The 21,487-nt window shown below is 33.4% G+C and overlaps 1 protein-coding gene across 1 annotated transcript in view; it reads right to left on the bottom strand.

The window, feature by feature from the left end:
• LOC129226185 (protein NOXP20-like) overlaps window positions 1–16,631 on the bottom strand; it is a 49,710-nt gene extending 33,079 nt beyond the window's left edge. Inside the window, exons 1-3 of the mRNA XM_054860785.1 lie at window positions 16,566–16,631; window positions 10,571–10,672; window positions 241–341 (exon numbers count right to left, since the gene is read on the bottom strand). Coding sequence (XP_054716760.1) covers window positions 241–341; window positions 10,571–10,607 — 138 coding nt within the window. The 5' untranslated portion in view covers window positions 10,608–10,672; window positions 16,566–16,631. The remainder of the gene's footprint in view (window positions 1–240; window positions 342–10,570; window positions 10,673–16,565) is intronic.
• Window positions 16,632–21,487: the final 4,856 nt, after the last annotated feature.

Raw genomic sequence — 21,487 nt, 5'->3', positions numbered from 1 at the left:
ACTACTATTCCAATAAGTTCAAAATTCATCACATGTGTGTCGGTGGTTCTTCTTAAAACATAATTGGTACTCGGTAACTCGGCCGAGTACTCGGTAACTCGGTACTCGGCCAAAGTGCTACTCGGTACGTCTATAGTAATAACTATGGTTTGGGAAAGTAAAGCTCTCAGACAAAATAGAAGTCATAACTTCTCAGGCCAGGCGGGGGGGGGGGGGGGAGGAAAGGTGAAGACAACAAACCGTATTTTCCAAAGCTTTGGTCCAGGCAGTTAAGTCTTCCAACAAGCTCGATCCGGGATCTTCCGTCTGCTCTTCCACTTCTTCGGGGACCTCTTCAGGTTCTGAGGAAGAAAAAAAACCGAAGACGTCACCATCGAATGGATTCATTCGGGCATCTCTCGTACAATACGGTACTCGTCATACCTGCCAACATTCAAAGAATGTGGCGCAATATCACTTTTTTTCCATGTATTGAGGGGAAAATAGGGATTTTTTTATTATCTCTTTAAGTACAATCATATGCTTATGCACGTTCCTTGAGTCATATACACAGAGATTGAGGCCCCTAGTTTCAAAACCGGATACTTGCAAAAAATTCGATTTTCTTTTTTTTTTTTGTTAATCTTGTAGAGAATCATAAGGCCTATTTGCCTGCTCAATATTAGGTTCGAAAACCGCTTCTTTCCCCCTTAAAATGGGGCGGGAAGGTCTGCCTCGGTTTCAAAACCGGACTTTTACGTCTCCTGTAAAATTTGGTTTTCTACGAGTGTCCGGTTTTGAAACTAGGGGCCTCAATTAATAAAAATATTAAATGGAAGAATAAAAATTAAAGTACAGTGCCCGCCGCTTGTTAAAATCACGTTCGTTCTGAGGACATTTGATTTTATAAAGCGGCACTCATGCACTGAAAAAAATAAAAGGTTTTTAAGTATAAATACTCTAAAAAAAGAAATAAATTACAATTAGTTGTATTTTATTTTTAGTCTAGTTGTGTTGTATTATTTTAGTTCAGTTGCAAAATACAGTTGACATATTAACTTACATAAGGTACATTTTTTAAATTTCACAAGGGTCTTAAAATATTGACCTTATTGCTGTTTGAATAAGAGAATTTGAAAGTAAAGATTGAGAAAGCCCTAATCTAATTGCAGCATCACACTAATTACATTTAGGAAGCTTGTCATACTTATTCCCAAATTTCGAATTAATCTTTCACACTCAAGTCGTCACGACTTGCTAGCTAACAATTTTAACTCGATTGTAAAAATGAACTGTCAACCCCTGTAGATAGCTGAATGTGCACGAACTGATTGACTCAGTGGTCAGTGAGCAGGGCTGCATGTCGAAACAGTTCTGCGAAGTGGAAACAGGCAGCACCAACTAAATATATGGCTCTGAAAACAATTCTCTTGAGACTGCTTCATTCTTCTTTTTTTTTTTTTTTTTCATTTAACTCCCCAAGAAAAAAATAACGTACAACCTTCACTTTATTTTTTCGTTTTTGTTTATGTGGAATTTGTTATTTTATTAGTGCTGCAATGTTTTAAATCTTCGAAAGAAAAAATAAAATCCTGGTTCTATTCAGAGAAGAATTAACATATGCTCTCCAAAAGTTTGATTTTATAAAACGGCGACGATGATTTTATTAAAGGATAAACATAACACGTTTTGATATAGAAATGATTCTGTTCTTCCAGATTCGATTCTAAAAAACGGCTGATTTTATAATCCAGTGATTTTATTAGTGGCGGGCACTGTATATGTATATATCCGATACTTTCTATTTTTTTGACCCATGAAAGTTAGAATATTTTGTAAAAATTTTATTGTGGGGCCCCCTTTGTTGTGGAGGCCCAGGGGCCCTCCCCTAAATCTGGCCCTGACACCTTCCATAAATCCATTTTCAGAGAGAATTGAAGAGACCATGTTCACAACACACACTGACTAATTTATTTTCTACACACTGAAACAGTTTACATAATGGGCAGCCAATTTGCCCGTTTTCCCGAATAGCGGTCAAAAAATATGCCATAATTGTTATGCCACTGCAGCGTTAGAAATTACCAGGGGCGTAGCTAAGGGGGGGTTTTTGGGGACAACCCCCCCCCCCGAAACGTTTGTCTCAAAAAAAAAGAGAAAAAGAAAAGAGAAGAAAAAGAAAAAAAAGAAAAAAAAATCAAAACAACTTTTTTCTGAGTGACAAATGTCAAAAATTCACTTTGCTCCCCCCCCCCCTCAATGCCATTGAAAATCTGCTCCATGAGTGACCCTCAAGCATAATGACGCCTCCCTCTGCTGCGACAATTTTTTGATAATTGAGTGACATTTGACTCTTTGCATTAGAAATGAGATTGATTTGTTCATCCACGTATATGTAGCCTTTCTTTGTCATCGATTCTGCAAATTGTTAAAATTTTTTAATTTTATGAGCGGCGCTGTGGGAATATTGCATACAGTCGAATCTGTATAGTTCGAATTTCACACGAAAGAAAAAAAAAATCGAGATAAAGAGGTTTGGAGATACGGGGGCTTTAAGAAACTTTATAGAAATTTGGAATATGATGGTGAAAATTTGAAATCGATACTAAAGACAATATGGGCTCTTGATTAAAATTCCTCTGTATTAGTTTTGTTAGGTATTTATTCCTTTATTACATTATTAAGTGCTTTATTGCGAGTTTAAGGAATCATTTTGACAGTAAAAGAAACTTTAAGCATATATTTTTCAAGAAACAGTCTTTTATTGGTTTTTGGTCCCTGATTTTTTTTTCGGATTTATTATTTATCCTCTTGAGGATAGCAATTGCTGCAAATCTAACATGGCCAATATTCTACGATTTTCCTTTTTTCATCACTTGAAAAAATCTTATACTTTCTTTTCACTCCTATCATTTCGTTTTCCTTAGGAATCACAATTTTAAGAAAGAAAGCAACCAAAGAACAGTACTAATCCAGATAGCAGCGAAATGGCTTTTAACTTGAATGACCTTTAACCATGAACTTGAAAAGTTCATCTTACATGTCAAACCTCTGAATTTCACCCCTTTACTCTTCTTCCAAGAAAGTGCGCGAAACGACTGTCCTTTTCTTAATCTTCCAAGAAAGCCTATTCGTAGAATGCATTTCTCAGTTTTTTCCACTGCCTTCTCAGCTCTTGAAGACAATTCCTCTGTTTCTGAGTTGAAGAAAACGTTTTTGTATGCTGCTTTAAAGATCACTGGGCTTCGAATCTGAAAATGATAGCATAACCGAAATTCGAGACGATAGAGGTTTTTGTTGGTCTGGTCTCGTGTGTGTCATAGGTCATAGTCAAAACTACCTTTGCTAACCAGAGTATCCATTGCAATCACATTGATTTTTCAGCCAGTATTAACTGCATATTCTTTTGGAAACGTACAGTCTGTTTAGAATAGTACATTCTAAGTGAAAGTTGCTGCATAATGAAGCGAGCAAAACCGACAACAAACTTTTTTAAACCCAAAGAAAAAAATGAAAATGACGAAAAGGATTGCTCTAAAAAGAAAAAGTTAACGTCGTCTGAAGAAAACGATTTACAGTCTGCAAAGCAGCATTAGTCCCATCGGACCCTTCTAAAGGTAATTTTATTTTAATTCAAAAGAAAAACTGCATAGCATTACATGAATAAAATGTTTAAAAAAGAAATGGTGAAATGAATCTAGATTATTTCTGTTAGCTTGGTTCGCATTAAAAAATAGAAAATAAAAAAGACTTCTGTTTATAACACTCGAAAATTGCTGTTGCTCTCCCAAATAGATATTTATGTAAATTCTAAAGCAGCAAATAAAATTGAAAATAAAAACTTGAAAGGAGAACAGATGGTAAGCAGCTTTGAGCGAATCATGTGTATTTCTTCCCTAATTTTTTAGCCTACTTTCCCAGTAAAAATCAGAGAAAGAAGAAAAAAGCATGAAAGAAGGCTTAATACATCTTAAAAATATCCGAAAAACAAAAAAAAGTCAAAAATAAATAAAATAGTTAGATAAATATTGAAAAATTAAAAATTGGAAAGTAGGGTATTGAGATAGGGGAAAATGTCTGTCGGTCTGTCTGTCTGTCGGTCTGTCTGTCTGTCCCCCCCTAATAACTTTTGAATGAATAGTCCGATTCGAACAAATTTTTTTTTGTTAGAAAGATCTCGGCGAGGACATCTCATTCCCGTAATTTATTTTTTGATTTGAACAATTTTTCGTTCAATTTTGAACAGTTCAAAAAAACTTAACATTAGCGCCTACGGAGAAATTCAAATCAAAAATAAATCTTGAACTTAGAAGCGAAGTGGCTTCAAACAAACTTTGTAGGGAAAAAATTTTGATAAAAAACGTGTATCGAAAATATCTTTTTGATTTGAACAAGTTTTCGTTCAATTTTGAACAGTTCAAATCTCTTAACATTAGCGCCTAAGGGGAAACTGAAAGTCAATATAGATTCCGAACTAAAAGGCGGATTTACTTCAAACAAACTTTGTTGGAAATAGCTCTTGACGACCTACTCCCGACTCCGAGAATTTAGGGGCACCTGACACCGACTCTGACTCCTGTTCCCGACAATTAATCGGACTCCGACTCCCCGACTTCGTAGCTTTGGCAAACATTTATACACGGAGGACAAATGACTGACTCCGATTCTTGGATATTCGACTCCGACTCTTTTATCCCAAAATGAGATTGACTCCGACTCCGACTCCGCTGCTGTGGTTTTAACTGTGAAATAATTATTGTTGATATGATTTGTTTTTATTTTCACACTAAAGTTTTAATTTAGGTATTTAGTTTTCGGTGAATAAACTCGAAAAATATGCGCAGACGATTTTTTTTTTTTTTTTTGACAATGAAAATTATTTCTTTAAGTTGACATTTTATTGTTTTTTTTTATTTTGGTAAGTGCATTAATTCGTTTAAAAAATTATTTTTGGCAACAGGGGAAAAAGAAACGATTTTTTTTTTATATGATGTATTTATTTTAATGAACTTATTATTATTATTTTTTCGTTTTGAAAGCTGTTAAAAAAAATTTTTAATGGAAAGAAGTGTATTAGCTACTTTGTTCAAAAGGTGCTGCTATTTTATTTGTTCGTTTTTTTTTTTTTTTTTGAAGAAAAGTAAGGAATATTTTATTCCTAGAAATCAGTTTAAAATATTTAAAAAAATATGTTTGAAAAAATTTGCGATTTTAGCTATTTTTGAGAATATTGATCAGGTACTAGAAAGTAGTATGGGTATACGGGAAAGTAGGCTCGTCTAGTTCTAGACGGAACTTCTTGTTTTAATTCAAATTTTATTAACTGCTTTAGAATTAGCAGAAATGTAAATACATAAAAAGCAACATATAAATATAAAGATATGAAAAGCAATTTCATTTTTTTCGGGTTCAAGAAGTCTTTTTTTATTTTATTTCATTATGAAAGTATGAATCATACTTTTAGTGCAAACCAAGTTAGTAAAAATAGTCTTTTATAGTCTGACCACCGATGAGATTGAAAGCCAAACATCCAGTTTACAGGCGGATATGGAAGTATCTATTAGTTTTCAGGGATGCCAGCTTTGTAGATGTGTGTTAGCCTCTAAATTAAGCAGTCACACTGAAATGAACGGAACACGCTCATCAGATATTTGATTTTCCCCCTGATTTGGATAGACTGGTTTTGACTAGACCTGTTGCTAGAAAGTTTCACTTTAAATTAAATGGAGGGAAAAGAAAAAACGTTGAACTTTCCAACACATTAAAAAAAATTTAAAAAAAAAATTCTTTGCTTTTGTTTTGTTTGACAAAAGTATCGGACTTGGGGCACTCCATTCCAAAGTATGTAAGATCACACACACACACACACACATAAATATATATATATATATATATATATGTAAGAACCGCCGCTCGGTTCTTATTACGAATCTTGGTTTTCGCAAGTTGCAGTGTTGTGCAGTGATAATCCACCACGTAGGAAGAGGACAGAGCTACATTCACAAATCACATCTTTATTTTTACATAGACTATAACAGCAGGAACTTCTCTGAACTAACTAACTTGTTTAGTTGTGCCACGATTTTTATATAGGGAATATCATTAAAAGATTACAGATAATTATCCCTCGATCATGTGATCTCACGTGATCTGTATAGGAGGAGCAAATTGCAATAACGAAATATTATTGGGCTTTGCACCGCAGACAGAGGCTGGCTTAAGTCTGGAGGGAAAAAAAGTGTCTGGTAGGTACTTTAAGGGGAATCTCATCTGAGCCCAGAACATAGCCATATATGGTATGAGAAGCATTTAAGTGTGTAATAAATAATGTCTGTGACTCATACGAGCTGACATATAAGTGAACAGAACTTAATATGGAAAAGGCCTAGCAAAGGATTTTTCATATTACATATATATATATATAAAAGTAGTAACCCCCCCCCCCCCCCCGAAAGTCGGGTCTAGCTACGCCTCTGGAAATTACTGCTGGTCCACTGGTCCCAGACCAGTGAAACCTGCCTCGGACCACCATAAAAAAATAACTGGTGGTCCCTGAACCACCAACCGCAGTCTATTTTTTTATCACACTGTGCTAGAAAAAATTCAAAAGCGTTTGCCTAGCCAACGTTTAGCTATTTATTAGTCAAACCATTGGTTGACACCTTTTACAATTTTTTTTTTTTTCCTTTTTCAAAAGTTTTATATAATTTTAAATCACATATTTATATTTTACTCAATATTTATCACACTTGGAGGGGAAAACAACGTCAAAGTAAAAATGATCAAATCAAACTTACAAATTTTTAGTTGCCTTTTTTTAAGGGTTGTTTAATGAAATTTGTTTTCAGACTGTATACTTGGTAATATTAAATGCTGCCAAACAAAAATTTTAAATTTTGAAATATTCAAGAGAAATTAAAAAATCCCCATCAGTAGAAAAATGTGCTTATCTGTTTTGCATTGTCATTTAATATTAAGTGTTCGCATTGTTATTTAATATTATGTTTACCATTTTGAACAGGTAAGTGCTTTATTTAATGTTTAATCAACGAGCTAAAAATGAAACAGTTATATTTAAAATAAGTTAATAAATGTAATCATCATAAAGTGTAAATAATTTTTGGATACAAACATATTTAGTGTTTAATTTAAAACGGACCAGTGATGTTGTTTGAGTACCAGTATATACAGTCGACGCTCATTATAACGACCACACATTATAAAGACCGTCCCATTATAACGACCAATGGTGCAAATCCCAACTTTGCTCCTATAAACTCTATGTTAATTTGCTTTCGTTATAATGACCATTCTGTATCGTCTAATCCAATACAGCGACCGAATTCAGTGGACGCTATTTCTTGTGTTCTTTCCAATAAAACAAATTTGTAGCTCGAAATGACCTTGATTATTGTTTACCGACATCTGCCTGAAGTTTTCAATGTCAAATCCAACTATAAGAGGGGGTGGGGGGGGGGAATTACCATTCACCACAGAAAAAATAATGGGAGGAAAAATCGAGAAATTTCCAGATTCCTAAGAAAAGGGAGTTGACAGATGTATTGGTAGTTTGGAGTTTGAATCGAGTGGTTTTAAAGATTTGGGGTTCTCGAAGGACTTTTAAATGTTTCTTTGTAAAGCAAGAGAAACACAATTTATCACCTATATCTGAAACAGAAAATAATGTTTTTCAAAAATCACGTCTGCTAAAAAAGCAGACATCTGTTTCTGTTTTTTTTTATCTTCAGAAATTGTTGTGGTGGTAGTAGTAGCAGATCTGAAAGTGTGTAACATTTTCCTCCCTATATTTTCTACTTTAGAACTTGTTTAATATTCTGTCATAGTATTTTGCACACGATTTTTCTAAAAATTCCTATGATAAAAATAATTTGGGCATTTACTTGCGATGTTTGAAAAAGTACCATTTTTTTTTTTTTGGCAACAACAACAGGGCATGCATGATACGATGTATATTTTTTAAATTTATACCTCTTATAAAGACCACTCGTTATAAAGACCTTTTTCTCTGGGACGGAGATGGTCGTTGTATCGAGCGTCGACTGTATTCATGTTGACTGGTCCGAAGGACTAGTAGGATTTTTTACTGATTTCTAACACTGCCACTGTCAAAATTCCTTGATTCACATTACTTCAAATTCTTGTACAACGTGGTTTCGATGTGTCACGATACTTATTGATGGGGTTTATATTCTGTACATGATTAATTGGTTTAAAAAATTAGAAGAAAAAAAAAGTATAAAAAAGTCTCGTACAGCACGGTTGATACTACACCGTACGAATTAACCATGTTATACCAGGAATGCCTGTACATGAATAGTGAGCTAAAAAATAAAAAAGTATCTGCATACACAGTTCTGAAAGCTATAATCTGATTCATAACTGCACGGAGATTTTTGAATTTTTATGCCAAAGAGAATGGTGAAGAGCAAATTCAATTTTATCAAAGTTTAGATGGTGAAAATTCGATTTGAATAGCTAAAAATGCCGAAAACCCAATTTACCTGGGGTGTAGATACCTACCCTAGTTTGTAGTTCCAGGGTTAATCCGTACTTTCATAAATTTGGGTGACCGGGATTCCCTATTAGTCTGGGTTAATGAGATCAGTGCTCATACTCTTCCAGACAAAATGAATTTCAGGAGTTTTCAGAAGTCAAAAGCAAAATTTTCAGGAGTAATAAAACGAGCGGTTTTTACAAGAAAATTAGTTTCAGTAACATTTAATCTACTTTGCTGTCAAATTTTTAAGCAATTAGTAATTTTTTTTTCACACACTATTCAATCAAAAAAGAATTAAAAATTGGTTTCAAAATATTTGAAAATAACAGGAATACACAAAATATTAGATACATCGGCATCTTACAGTACTAAATATACTACAAAATAGCACTACTAATTAGCAGGGTTGGCTGAATTGGACCCCATCGGGTTGGACCCAATGGTTTTTTTTTGAAAAAACCCATTTAAAAAAACCCATTATTTAGCCCACTTTTGGGTTTTTTAAAATTTTCTGAGAAGTTTTTAAAAAAATTAATTAATTTAAATACTTTCACAATTTAAACTTCTTTTTTATTTGTTCTTCACCACAGACAATGAACATAAAAAATGAATTTTGAACTTGAATAGTATTTGTTAACTCTTAACGGCATTAAAAAAATACTTCAAAGATTTTAAATAAATGTATTTAACTTTTTTCTTAAACTGGTCAATAAATAACTCAAAGTATCTTGACCAAGTCCTGTCACGTCTGATTTTCTCAATATTTGTAGATTGTACAGAGGAAACTAATCTAGTTAAAAGGCTTTCATTTGAATTATTTTCTGCTAACCAACACGTCACAAATCTCGAATAAACACAAGGTAATTTTTTTAGATATAAACAGATTTTTCAAACGGTCTACAGAAAACAGAACAGGTACAGTATTTTCATTATTTTACAAAAAAGTTTAATATTTCTTACCCTGTGCACAGAAATAGAAAAACAGGCAACATAAAATTCAAAGAAATGTCTTGATTAAGCTGGAATTCGGTAAAAAGGGATTTTAACTAATTGAGGTTCTTCAGTAGTTTTGCATAACAAAATGAAATACTATAAAGTAAAATGCAAAAAAAAAAAGGTAGTAATTAAAAACGAACAATAGATTTTATCACTCGAGAAGTAACTTTGCCTTAACTGTTGATAATAATGAAAATTAAAAAATCTGAAACTTCACCATTCTTGGGTTTTTTCGTTTACTTTTCTTCGAAAAACGCCGAGTTCAACTAGTTTTCCCGCTTTTTTTTTTACTCGAAGAAAATTTTTGCACTTTTTCCATATACTTACGCTACAATATGTTACAAGTACCCCACATTTTCCCTAAAAAAAGACAAAAAAACCCCCCACATTTCTTTTAAAAAACCCAACTTTAGTTGGGGTTTTTTAGGTTTTATTTAAAAAAACCCAAAAAACCCTGGGTCCATGGGCTTTTTAAAAAAAACCTGGGTTTTTGCCAACCCTGCTAATTAGCAAAATAGAAAATATGCTTAATAGCTGTTGCTGTTATCACAAAAACTAGCACATGCTCTTAGTTCGTTCTCTAGTGGCAGTTACGATCAGTAACCGTACTGGGCATGTTTGAACCGAGTAACAGATCAGTCGGTTCGAACACATGTCTTTGGGAAAAGCACTGGGTGATCTGTACAATACCAGAATTTTGATTGGTTGCCAGCGATTCAATATGGCTGCCTAAATGGAGATGACATGGAATTAAAATTAGCGATTACTGTTGAAAATTATTTCCAGGAGGAGAGGAAAAAAATCAGGAGGTTAAAACAAAAATTTAGGAGTTTTAAGGGCCCTTAGAAGAAAAAATTAAATTTCAGGAGTTTTTCAGGATTTTCAGGAGGCGTACGCACCTTGTGAGATTCTACTGCAATTTACAAAATTTGTAACAATACATTTTTTTTGAGATTGGTTACCGAGACCCGAGAGCAGATTACAACATATTTAGCACATAAAAACAAAAATATATGTGTTTAAAATATTTGTAACAGATTTGTGGTTTGTTGAAATGCTGGAAAGGGAACAACTCACCTTCGGCATCAGAGGAAGGAGGGGTTCTGGATGCCATCTGTTCTGGAGAGGGCACACCCAGGCCACTCTCCACAGTCTCCAGGACTGTTCCAATCCCTTGGGCTGCAGAACATATAGAATTATACGCAGGGTTCGTGATAAAAAAAAAAAAAAAAAAGTCGGATATTTTAAATTTGAATCGTTTTTTTTTAATTTTTATTAAACTTATAATTATTCATTCCGTTACATTTATAAACATAATATATTTCATACAGTAGATGAATCTATTCAGCTTACTTTTCAAACTAAGATAAGTTCTTAAACTGTTCAATACATTTTTAAGGTTTATAAAAACGTCATAATTTACTCTTTGATAAGAAGTGATTTTGTTTTATGCTTTGCTTAATAATATGGTTTCCATCATCATGTATGTTTTAGTGTAAAAGGATATGCTGAGCAATTACTTTTTTTTAATTATATCAGTCACTGATTAGAAAAACTACATTTTATTTGTAGCAAACTACAACTACTTTGCTACAAATGTAGTTAACTACAACTACTTTTTTTCAAAATGTAGCAACTACAAACTACTTTTGAAATGTAGTTGCTACTTCGCCACTTTGAAAAAAATAAGTGAATAAAGAGCACACTAGAGGTTAGGGTGTCCCACAAAAATTGAAAGTCGATTTTTCAAGTCGCATACCCTCTGATATTTTCCCTGTTATTTCCTTATTATGTCTGAAAGTGTGTAAACCAGCACTTGCATACTAAACCAAATCGAAAAAACAACTGTTTTTAGAAACTTGACATTTTTGTTGATAAATTGTTGCCGCTACACCCCACATCTACTACAAAAAAAATCTATTCAAATTAAAAAACATTTAGATGTCCCACACTTGGCCTCAAATTTATAATTTTCTTCAAAAAAATGATTTTTTTTTCTATTTATATGTAAAAAAAATACATATAAATTTAAATAAAATATCAAATTCAAAAATTATTAGCGAACACATTTTCAGATCAACATTTGTAAATGAATAATAAAAAATATATTTAAAATGAAAAATTAACTTTAACCTTGAAAAATTCCATGTTTTGAGTACTATGTGGGAGACCTAAATATTGCAGGAGAGAAAAAATTTCTATTTAATGCTAATAACCCACTTTACTGTTTATATTTTTCAGCTTGATAATTTCGCAAAATTTACCTTACACTTTTAAAAACAACAATTCGAACAATTTTTTGAAGAAAGTTATAAATTTCAGGCCAAGTGTGGGATACCTAAATGCTTTTTAATTTGAAAGTTTTTGTGGGGTATAGTGGCAACGGTTTTATCAACAGAAATTTTCGAGTTTTTAATTTTTTTTTATTTATTTTTGCCCTAGCATTATTAAAGCTGATTCCCACTTTCGGACGCAAGTTGGCATGGGTTGCCATTGCTCAAAATATATGAAACGTTTTTTTACAATTGTTTTGATGTAAAAGGAAAAATATAAGAGGGTATGCGACTTGAAAAATCAACTTTCGATTTTTTTTGGGGCACCCTAATACACACTCACATTGTACGAGTATTGAACGAAAAAACGTGTTCGTATTTATTGTAAGTCATCTTCTTCTATAAAATTTACAGTAGCTTCTTTATTTGTTAAATTCTGTGTAAGCACTTATTTTCGCGATTTTCTCATGCCTGTCATAATCACGAAAATTTAAGCCTCGCCAAATATTTTTGTCAAAATTTTCAATAACCAAAATCACCAATATTTTCATTTTCACAAAAATACATTTTACAGTATTGGAATAGTAATCTCTTAGAAATCTAAAACGTCCATCCACGGAACATTCTCGGCAGCCAAGAAGAAAAAAAGCAAAAGAGTTACTAAATTGTCGGTTATCACTAAATCATATACTACTTTTCTTAATAAGTCAAGCTCCATTCAATACAAATACTGGCGAAACATGAAAATTGCAATGGCAAAGAAAACTAATGGCGTCAATCAAATAGAACTTATGGCGTCAAAATAATGTCTGAGGTCAGCTCGTATTTTTAAGAGTCATATTTTTCATTACATCGCTGATGTAACTTGTGTAAAATTCGTACTATTCAAATTCGTTTGAACCTTGAATATATATTTTTTAAGTTTATTTAAAAGTAGTTTCCAGAAATCGCAACAAACTACTTTTTTTTGTATCGAACTACTCACTACAGTACTTTTTTTGCTACTTCCAACCACTGATATCAGTGATGGTGTATCAGAAAAAGCAGGCCCGTGTCCAGATTTTCATAAAGGGAGGGGTTTTAATCTTACCAGTGTGTGTTGGGGGGGGGGGGGATTTAACCCCTCACAGCTTTTAGTTTTGCGACAAATTGCCGATCCCAGTATGGCGTTTATTCACATGTAAGGACTGCTGTATTCTTGAAGGATACCTCTAGCTGTACAAGTGACCAAAGTATTCCTTCGTTTTACGGATTCTCTTTAATCAAACTTTGTTTGCTTCTTTTTAATTAAATCTGTTTACTATGTAGTATATTGCTATGAGTATTAAAAATTCTTCACAAATACTTTTATAATGTAGAATGTATATCAGGTTTTTATGTTCTAAACTAATGCTTAATAAACTAAACAAGAAAGAGCTTTTTGCAGATGCAAATAACATAGCCAAGCACTATCACTAAAGCATCTTCATAGATGTAACATATTGTTACAAAGTCTGTAAATAGTAATTATTGTAGTAACGTAACCTGTAAATAGTTTCCCCTAATGAATATACAACCCCTTTTCATTCGGCTGAAGTATACGTTCCCCTATTTCCTTTTCTTTTCATTAATAAAATTTGATAGCGGTCTACGCATTTCGGGAAGCAGTAAGAATGTTGTGGAAACTTCTTCGATGTTTATGAAGGTGTCCCGCGTGATAAAAAGTTTAGTGGCACCTTGCAATAAGCAACATTCATTCTTTGCATTGGTAGATCATTCGGCGGTTCGTCCGCCATACTTTTTCCGAAATATTATATCAGTTTGTAAGGCTTTAAGCAATTGTAAATCACAAAAAAAAAAAAAATTCAGAGATAAAATTAAAATAAAATAAAAACGCTGAACGCAAACTTTCTCATTAAAGTAAATTTAAGTCAAGCATACATTTTCTTCATTTTGCTTATTTTTTCCCCAAGGGAGGGGTTTAACCCCTAAAACCCTCCCTTTGGACACGGCGCTGAGTAAAAGTGAAAATTTTTATTTGGTTCTATACTGAATTGAGCTGTCATTTTGGGGTAAAAGCAATATTGCAAGAAGGAAAATCTGTTTCACACACATCAAGGGGGATCTACAGTGGCTCCCAAAAGTGTTCGTACACCTACGACTTTCAATGAAATAGGCCCCTTTCCATTGGTTAGAATTAATATTTCGGAATAGGTATTTTATTATAAGATCTATGATCTATTCTTAACAAAACTACATGAAAATTTGTAATAAAACATTATAACATAATTTTTAAAAAATCAAAAACCAAAAAGTGCCGGAAATTTTATCTCACGAAAGTCTTCGTACACTTTGAAAAAATGTCAAAAAAATTAGTAAATAATCTAACTTTTTACAAAGTTATTATTTAGTAGAATATCATGCAGTATCAACAACAGCTTTTAAACGTATGGGAATCGATTTCATTGTTTTTTTATTTCTTTTTTTTTGTGTGATTTCTGAGCAAGTGTTCAGCCGCACTTCGAGTCTTACTGTTCTAGTTCGCTTTTCGTTTCAATGGTGTATTTTCGTAATCCAGCTACCAGATATCTCCAAATATGTTCCATTAAGTTTAAATCTGGCGATTGAGGAGATATTTCTAAGCTTAAGGACAATTTTTGAGTGAACTAATTTAGAGACATTTCAAACCAATTTACCACTACTGTGGGGAAAAAATTCAACTTTCGAATGGTGTTTGTGGTTCTTTTCGATTACCAGCCATTTTTAAGTAATAAGCAAAATATTAAGAAATAAATGCACAAAAAATTAAAGCCAAATGACTTTTAAGAGTCAACACAATGCAAAATTAATTAAAAAAATGACATGTGATAACTTTAATCATGAATTTGTTCGAAAATATTTCAGTGTACTGTGAGGTCTCAACGGTTCTTTTCGGCCTCCCACGACGATTACGTCTGGTTAGGGGGTCATTCTTGGAGACCACACGCAACCACTGCAGTTGTCCCACGGTCTTACACAAGATCCCCTTCCAGATTACGCAAAAGTTGCGGTCACTACGGCGCCGCTCCTCCTCTTTTGTCTCGGAGCACAGACCACCCTGTGGTGAGAATCGAAGTTTTCTTCGGGGGTCTGAAAGGCTTCTGGAGGCAGAGATGGTTACGCCACGAGCCGGGACTGAGGTCCGAAATTCTCTCGGGAACGCAATGTTCCAAGGTTTGGTTTGTAAAGCCAATATATAACTTAACTTCCAACGAAGTTAGTCCTCTGTGGATAGGATTCCTGCATTTACAATCCTTGTAAATTAATTGTACATAGCTGTATGCAATTACTCCAGACAAATAAAGGTTTATTTTTATTATTTATGGTCTGGTACGTTACAGTACGATGACTTTTGTCGCGTATCTTTTCTCTTTCTCTTCGTTTTTTGACAAATTTCAAAAATAAAATCTGGCAATATTTTGAAAAAAACTACTGGGTTTTATTCAGAATGGCACAGGAATGGTGTGAAAAAAAATTAGACTTCATATTCGAATTCAGTTTTGCGTTATTTTGGTTTTACTACAAAATTTCAAGGTGTACGAACACTTTTGGGAGACACTGTATGTAGTTTTGAAGTTGTACAATGCAGTGCAGTTAAATTTAGAGCGACACATTCTAAAAATGCAAAAATAATTTATAAAAATAAAATTAACTGATTTTAATTAAGGACTTTGATAAAAAATCACTTGATTCAAATCGATGATTTTTTTTAAAAAATCAATTGATTGAAATCATGATTTTAATCATGATGCCTTTACTGTTGCAGAAACAGGATTGTAGTATAATCGGTCTAGTTTTGTTCAAAAATTTTAAGCAAAAACCACTCGAACAGAATTTTCTTCACAGGAACAAAAGAAGCGAGTCCAGTGTGTTCTAATTTAATGGCCGCTGCTTTTTCATCAAGGTGGGAGGTAATTTCTCTCTCGTCCACGTGATTGCAACGCTTACAGGGGCTAGAAAGGGGTACCCGGTTTGCTCCCGACTTCCCGGTTTTACCCCACTCTCCCCTACATGAAATACACCACCAGTTCAGTCACTTCCAGCCGAGGACTGCAGTTTCGTGCTTTCTAGCATTCATCAGCCCGGCATAGGAAAGTGACTGAGCTGGAGATGGAAAACCTCTTAAGGGAGCCAAGAGTGCCAACAAACTGGTAGCTAATACAGAATTATAGTCCATTTAGCGAGAGCTGATAGTGGACGTAAACAAAGCAACGTGACAATTGGCGTTACCGCTGTCTGCTTGGCGGTAGGATGATTGAAAACAACGCCAACCAGATAAGCGAAATGTCCGCGCTTTCAATGCGAACAGCATTGCCAATCAGGCGAGTAAGTCATGAAAGTAGTAACCCTCTTTGTTTACTTCTTCTATCAGCTCTCGCTGAATTGAGTATAGCACTGACTAGACGAGTGACCGAAGCAATGGTTCAGTTCAACTCAAAGATTGAAGGCAAGGCAAGGTATATTCAGTAAGTTCAGTAATTCTTATATTAGCTACCAGTTTGTTTGGCACTCTTGGCTTCCTTAAGAGGTGTTCCACCTCCAGCTCAGTCACTTTCCTATGCCGGGCTGAAGAGTGCTAATAAGCACCAAACTGCAGTCCTCGGCTGGAGTTGACTGAGCTGGAGGTGTATTTTGTGGATTTCTGCCTCAGCCCTGGCTAAAGGACGGTAACTTACTGAATAGATTCATGAAAAATTCCATTAAGGACGTGTGCCTTCGAAAGTGGATGAATCTGTGGTGTCTGCACTGAAATGTTAAATAGAGAGAAAGAAAGATCTTACACACTTGGGAGGTGAAGGTGGTCAGCAGATTCGTCCCCCAGCCACCAAAGCCCCAAGACGATTCTGCAGGCTGGGAAAAAAAAAGAAGGCATGCTCATGATGGACACGATACATCAATCATTTTCCAAAATTCAATACTTAAACTAAAATGTACTTCTCAGAAAAATATATTTTTTTCCAATGTGCTCTATAAAAATAAAAACGGTATTCATTGAGTGGGGGAGGGGGACATTAGTATCTTAATTCAGATTTTTATTGTATATAGTTAAAAAAACTTTTTCAATAAATGTATTCATATTGTCACCCTGATTAATTTAAGCAAAAATATTTGCTCATTTTTAGCCTACTTTCCCAGTAAAAGTCAGAAAAAGAAGAAAAAAGCATGAAAGAAGGCTTAATGCATCTTGAAAATATCGCGAAAAAACAAAAAAAAAAGTCAAAAATAAATAAAATAATTAAAAAAATATCGAAAAATTAAAAATTGGAAAGTAGGGTATTGAGATGGGGAAAAATGTCTGTCGGTCTGTCTGTCTGTCCCCCCCCCCTAATAACTTTTGAATGAATAGTCCGATTCGAACAAACTTTTTTTTGTTCGAAAGATCTCGGCGAGGACACCTCATTCCCATAATTCACTTTTTGATTTGAACTATTTTTTGTTCAATTTTGAACAGTTCAAAAAAACTTAACATTAGCGCCTACGCGGAAATTCAAAGCAATTCGGAACTTTGAGGCGAATTTGCTTCAAACAAACTTTGTAGGAAAAAGCGTTTGATAAAAAACTTGTATATAAGATATCTTTTTGATTTGAACAATTTTCCGTTCAATTTTGAACAGTTCAAATCCCTTAACATTAGCGCCTACGGGGAAACTGAAAGTCAATGTAGATTCCGTACTTGAAGGCGGATTTACTTCAAACAAACTTTGTTGGAAATAGCTCTTGACGACCTACTCCCGACTCCGACTCCGAGAATTGAGGGGGACCTGACACCGACTCTGACTCCTGTTCCCGACAATTAATCGGACTCCGACTCCCGGACTTCGACTCTGACTTCGTAGCTTTGGCAAACATTTATACACGGAGGACAAATGACTGACTCCGATTCTTGGATATTCGACTCCGACTCTTTTATCCCAAAATGAGATTGACTCCGACTCCGCTGCTGTGGTTCTAACTGTGAAATAATTATTGTTGATATGATTTGTTTTTATTTTCACGCTAAAGTTTTAATTTAGGTATTTAGCTTTCGGTGAATAAACTCGAAAAATATGCGCAGACGTTTTTTTTTCTTTTTGACAATGAAAATTATTTCTTTAAGTTGACATTTTATTGTTTTTTTTTTATTTTGGTAAGTGCATTAATTCGTTTAAAAAATTATTTTCGGCAACAGGGGAAAAAGAAACGATTTTTTTTTATATGATGTATTTATTTTAATGAACTTATTATTATTTTTTCGTTTTGAAAGCTGTTAAAAATTTTTTTTAATGGAAACAAGTGTATTAGCTGCTTTGTTTAAAAGGTGCTGCTATTTTATTTGTTCGTTTTTTTGAAGAAAAGTAAGGAATATTTTATTCCTAGAAATCAGCTTAAAATATTTAAAAAAATATGTTTGAAAAAATTTGCGATTTTAGCTATTTTTGAGAATATTGATCAGGTACTAGAAAGTAGTACGGGTATACGGGAAAGTAGGCTCGTCTAGTTCTAGACGGAACTTCTTGTTTTTTTTAACTTCTAGAACTTGAATTTATATGAAATAAATATTATACTTTTTAAAAATTAAACTTCTTAGCTTTCAAAGGTGATTTTTCGTAGGTATGCCATAACTTCATCAATACTTAATCAAACTTTGTAAGTGAGGTATCCTACAAAAGATTTTTTTCAATTCTTTCAGCGAAAAATAGACAGTTCACATATTTGCTCCCCTCCCAAAAAGACTCAATTGTTTGTTTGCTTCAATGCAAAGCATCACACTATGTAGGCTCATCGGTCGGATCATCACCACGCTAATAAAATGCAAAGTTCGTGAGACTGTATCCCGATAGGCTGAAACCTGAATTTTCGATGACCTATTCTTTTCAGTAGAATTATGATCTAAATTTTCATGAATGTGTAATCCAAAATATAATCAGCTCTCTATAACTTGAAGCCTTATAACTCTAACATTCCTATATCTCTAAGTTTTCATTAGGTCCTAAACGCATGAGAAAGCTGTGGAAGCTTCCAATAACTTGAAGTACCGATAACTCGAAGGTTTCAGACAGAGTTGGCTGGATTGGACCCAATGGGTTTTTTTGAAAAAACCCATTTAAAAAAACCCATTATTTAGCCCACTTTTAGGTTTTTTTAAATTTTCTGAAAACTTTTTTTTAAAAAATAATTAATTTAAATACTTTTACAATTTAAACTTCTTTTTTATTTCTTATTTACAATAGGCAATGGACATAAAAAATGAATTTTGAACTTTAATAGTATTTCTTAACTCTTAAGGGCATTAAAAAATGCTTCCAAGATTTTAAATAAATATATTTAACTTTTTTCCTTCAACTGGTCAATAAGGTACTCAAATTATCTTGACTAAGTCCTGTCACGTCAGATTTTCTCAATATTTACAGATTGTACAAAGGATACTACTTTAGCTAAAAGGCTCTCCATGTGAATTATTTTCTGCAAACCAACACGTCACAAAACTCGAATAAACAAGGTATATTTTTTAGAAATTAACAGGTTTTACAAATGGTCGGACAGAAAACGGAATAGCATGTACAGTATTTTCATTATCTTACGAAAAAGTTTAATATTTCTTACTCCGTACACAGAAATAGAAAAACAGGCAACATAAAATTCAAAGAAATGTCTTGATTAAGCTGGAATTCAGTAAAAAGGGATTTAAACTACTTGAGGTTCTACAGTAGTTTTGCATAACAAAATGAAATACAATAAAGTAAAATACAAAAAAAAAAAAAAATGTCGAAATTAAAAACGAACAAATAAACAATAGGTTTTATCACTCAAGAAGTAACTTTGCCTTAACTGTTAGTAATCATGGAAACTAAAAAAATCTGAAACTTCACCATTCTTGAATTTTGTCGTCTTTTATAACTTTCTTCAGAAAATGCTGAATTTTCCAGCTTTTTTTATCAAGGCAATTTTTTTGCTTTGTCCATATACTTATGCTACAATATGCTACGAGTACCCCACCTTTCCCCTAAAAAAAGACAAAAAAACCCACACTTCTTTTAAAAAACCCGCTTTAGTTGGGTTTTATTTAAAAAAACCCAAAAAACCCTGGGTCCATGGGCCTTTTTAAAAAAAACCTGGGTTTTTGCCAACCCTGGTTTCAGACAATCCCTAATTATTGAGTTATCGAGAGTAATTGCAGGATCATGAACTAGATCTGTTATTAAAATCAGTAAACAAGACCTAACGTAACTTTTTAAAAATATTTCAACAAACCAGAGACATTGATTTCAATTTATTTTGCTCCTTTAATATGAATTGCTCAAGTAGATAACATCCCAAGATGGAGGCCCAAGCTCAGTCAGTGAGGATGTCATGTTATTTGTCCGAGGGTCTGGAAAATGTGGCTTTTGATTGACTTCATTTCCCTGCCTAAATTCTGATCCCAAAATTAAATGAGCATAAAATCTTAACTCATTGGGAGCAAGATTCTGTGTTACATTTTCATCAAGAAAACATGGTACTTAAATCACAGTATAGTATATATTATTTCTCAAGGGCATTTTTTCGTGGGTATGTTAAAACTTTTGCAATACTCCACAAGCTTCATATTTGTGTCATCATTAAAAAAAAATTTTCAACGTTAGGGGCCATTCATTAATTACGTAAGGGTATCGAGGGGGGAGGGGGTTGAAAAAATCTCTACATACCCTTACTTTTGGAGGGGGGGGGGCAAACCCATTCTTACATATAGTCAATATTTTATATTAGAAATCAAGCGGTCGAGTGATTTGGCAGAGATCCTATTTCATTTACGTCTGGAAGGTAAAAAACATATTAGGATGAGCTGTTTTTTTATTTGTGCTACAAAGAATGAATTAGTGTAGTATAATAAAAAAAAATCGCAGTATGTATGGCATGTTTTATTTTTAATTAGTATCGCATCATATACGAAGATATGTCGAAAAAACATTCAGTCTAGATTCCGGGAAATATTTCTTTACAAAAAGGTTTAATTTAATAATAGTGACTTTAACAACGATTCCAGTGAGGTAAGATTCGTTATTTTTGAAAACCAAAATGTAATCTTACGTAAGAATGGGTGGGAAATCTTACATGGGGAGAGGAGCGGTCAAAATTTAGCAAAATCATATTTACCTAATTAATGAATGGCCCCTTATCAACAAAAATGAACAAACAAGTCATATTTCAGTGGTACTGCGGAAAATCGAAATGTCTTTGACTGATGGATATTGTGACATTTTCAGGGTTGGCAAAAACCCGGTTTTTTTTTAAAAAAGCCCATGGACCCAGGGTTTTTTTTAAATAAAACCCAAAAAAACCCAACTAAAGCTGGGTTTTTTAAAAGAAATGTGTTTTTTTTTTGTCTTTTTTTAGGGAAAATGTGGGGTACTTGTAGCATATTGTAGCGTAAGTATATGGACAAAGCGCAAAAATTGTCTTGGTAAAAAAAGCTGGAAAACAGTTAAAATTCAGCGTTTTCTGAAGAAAAGTATAAAAGACGACGAAACCCAAGAATGGTGAAGTTTCAGATTTTTTAGTTTCCATGATTATCAACAGTTAAGCCAAAGTTACTTCTCGAGTGATCTATTGTTCCTTTTTAATTACTACATTTTTTTTTTTTTCATTTTACTTTATTGTATTTCATTTTGTTATGCAAAACTACTGTAGAACTTCAAGTAGTTTAAATCCCTTTTTACTGAATTCCAGCTTAATCAAGACATTT

Source organism: Uloborus diversus, chromosome 7, assembly GCF_026930045.1.
Source record: "Uloborus diversus isolate 005 chromosome 7, Udiv.v.3.1, whole genome shotgun sequence".
NCBI lineage: Eukaryota > Metazoa > Arthropoda > Arachnida > Araneae > Uloboridae > Uloborus > Uloborus diversus.
This window is presented reverse-complemented; position numbering and strand designations above follow the sequence as displayed.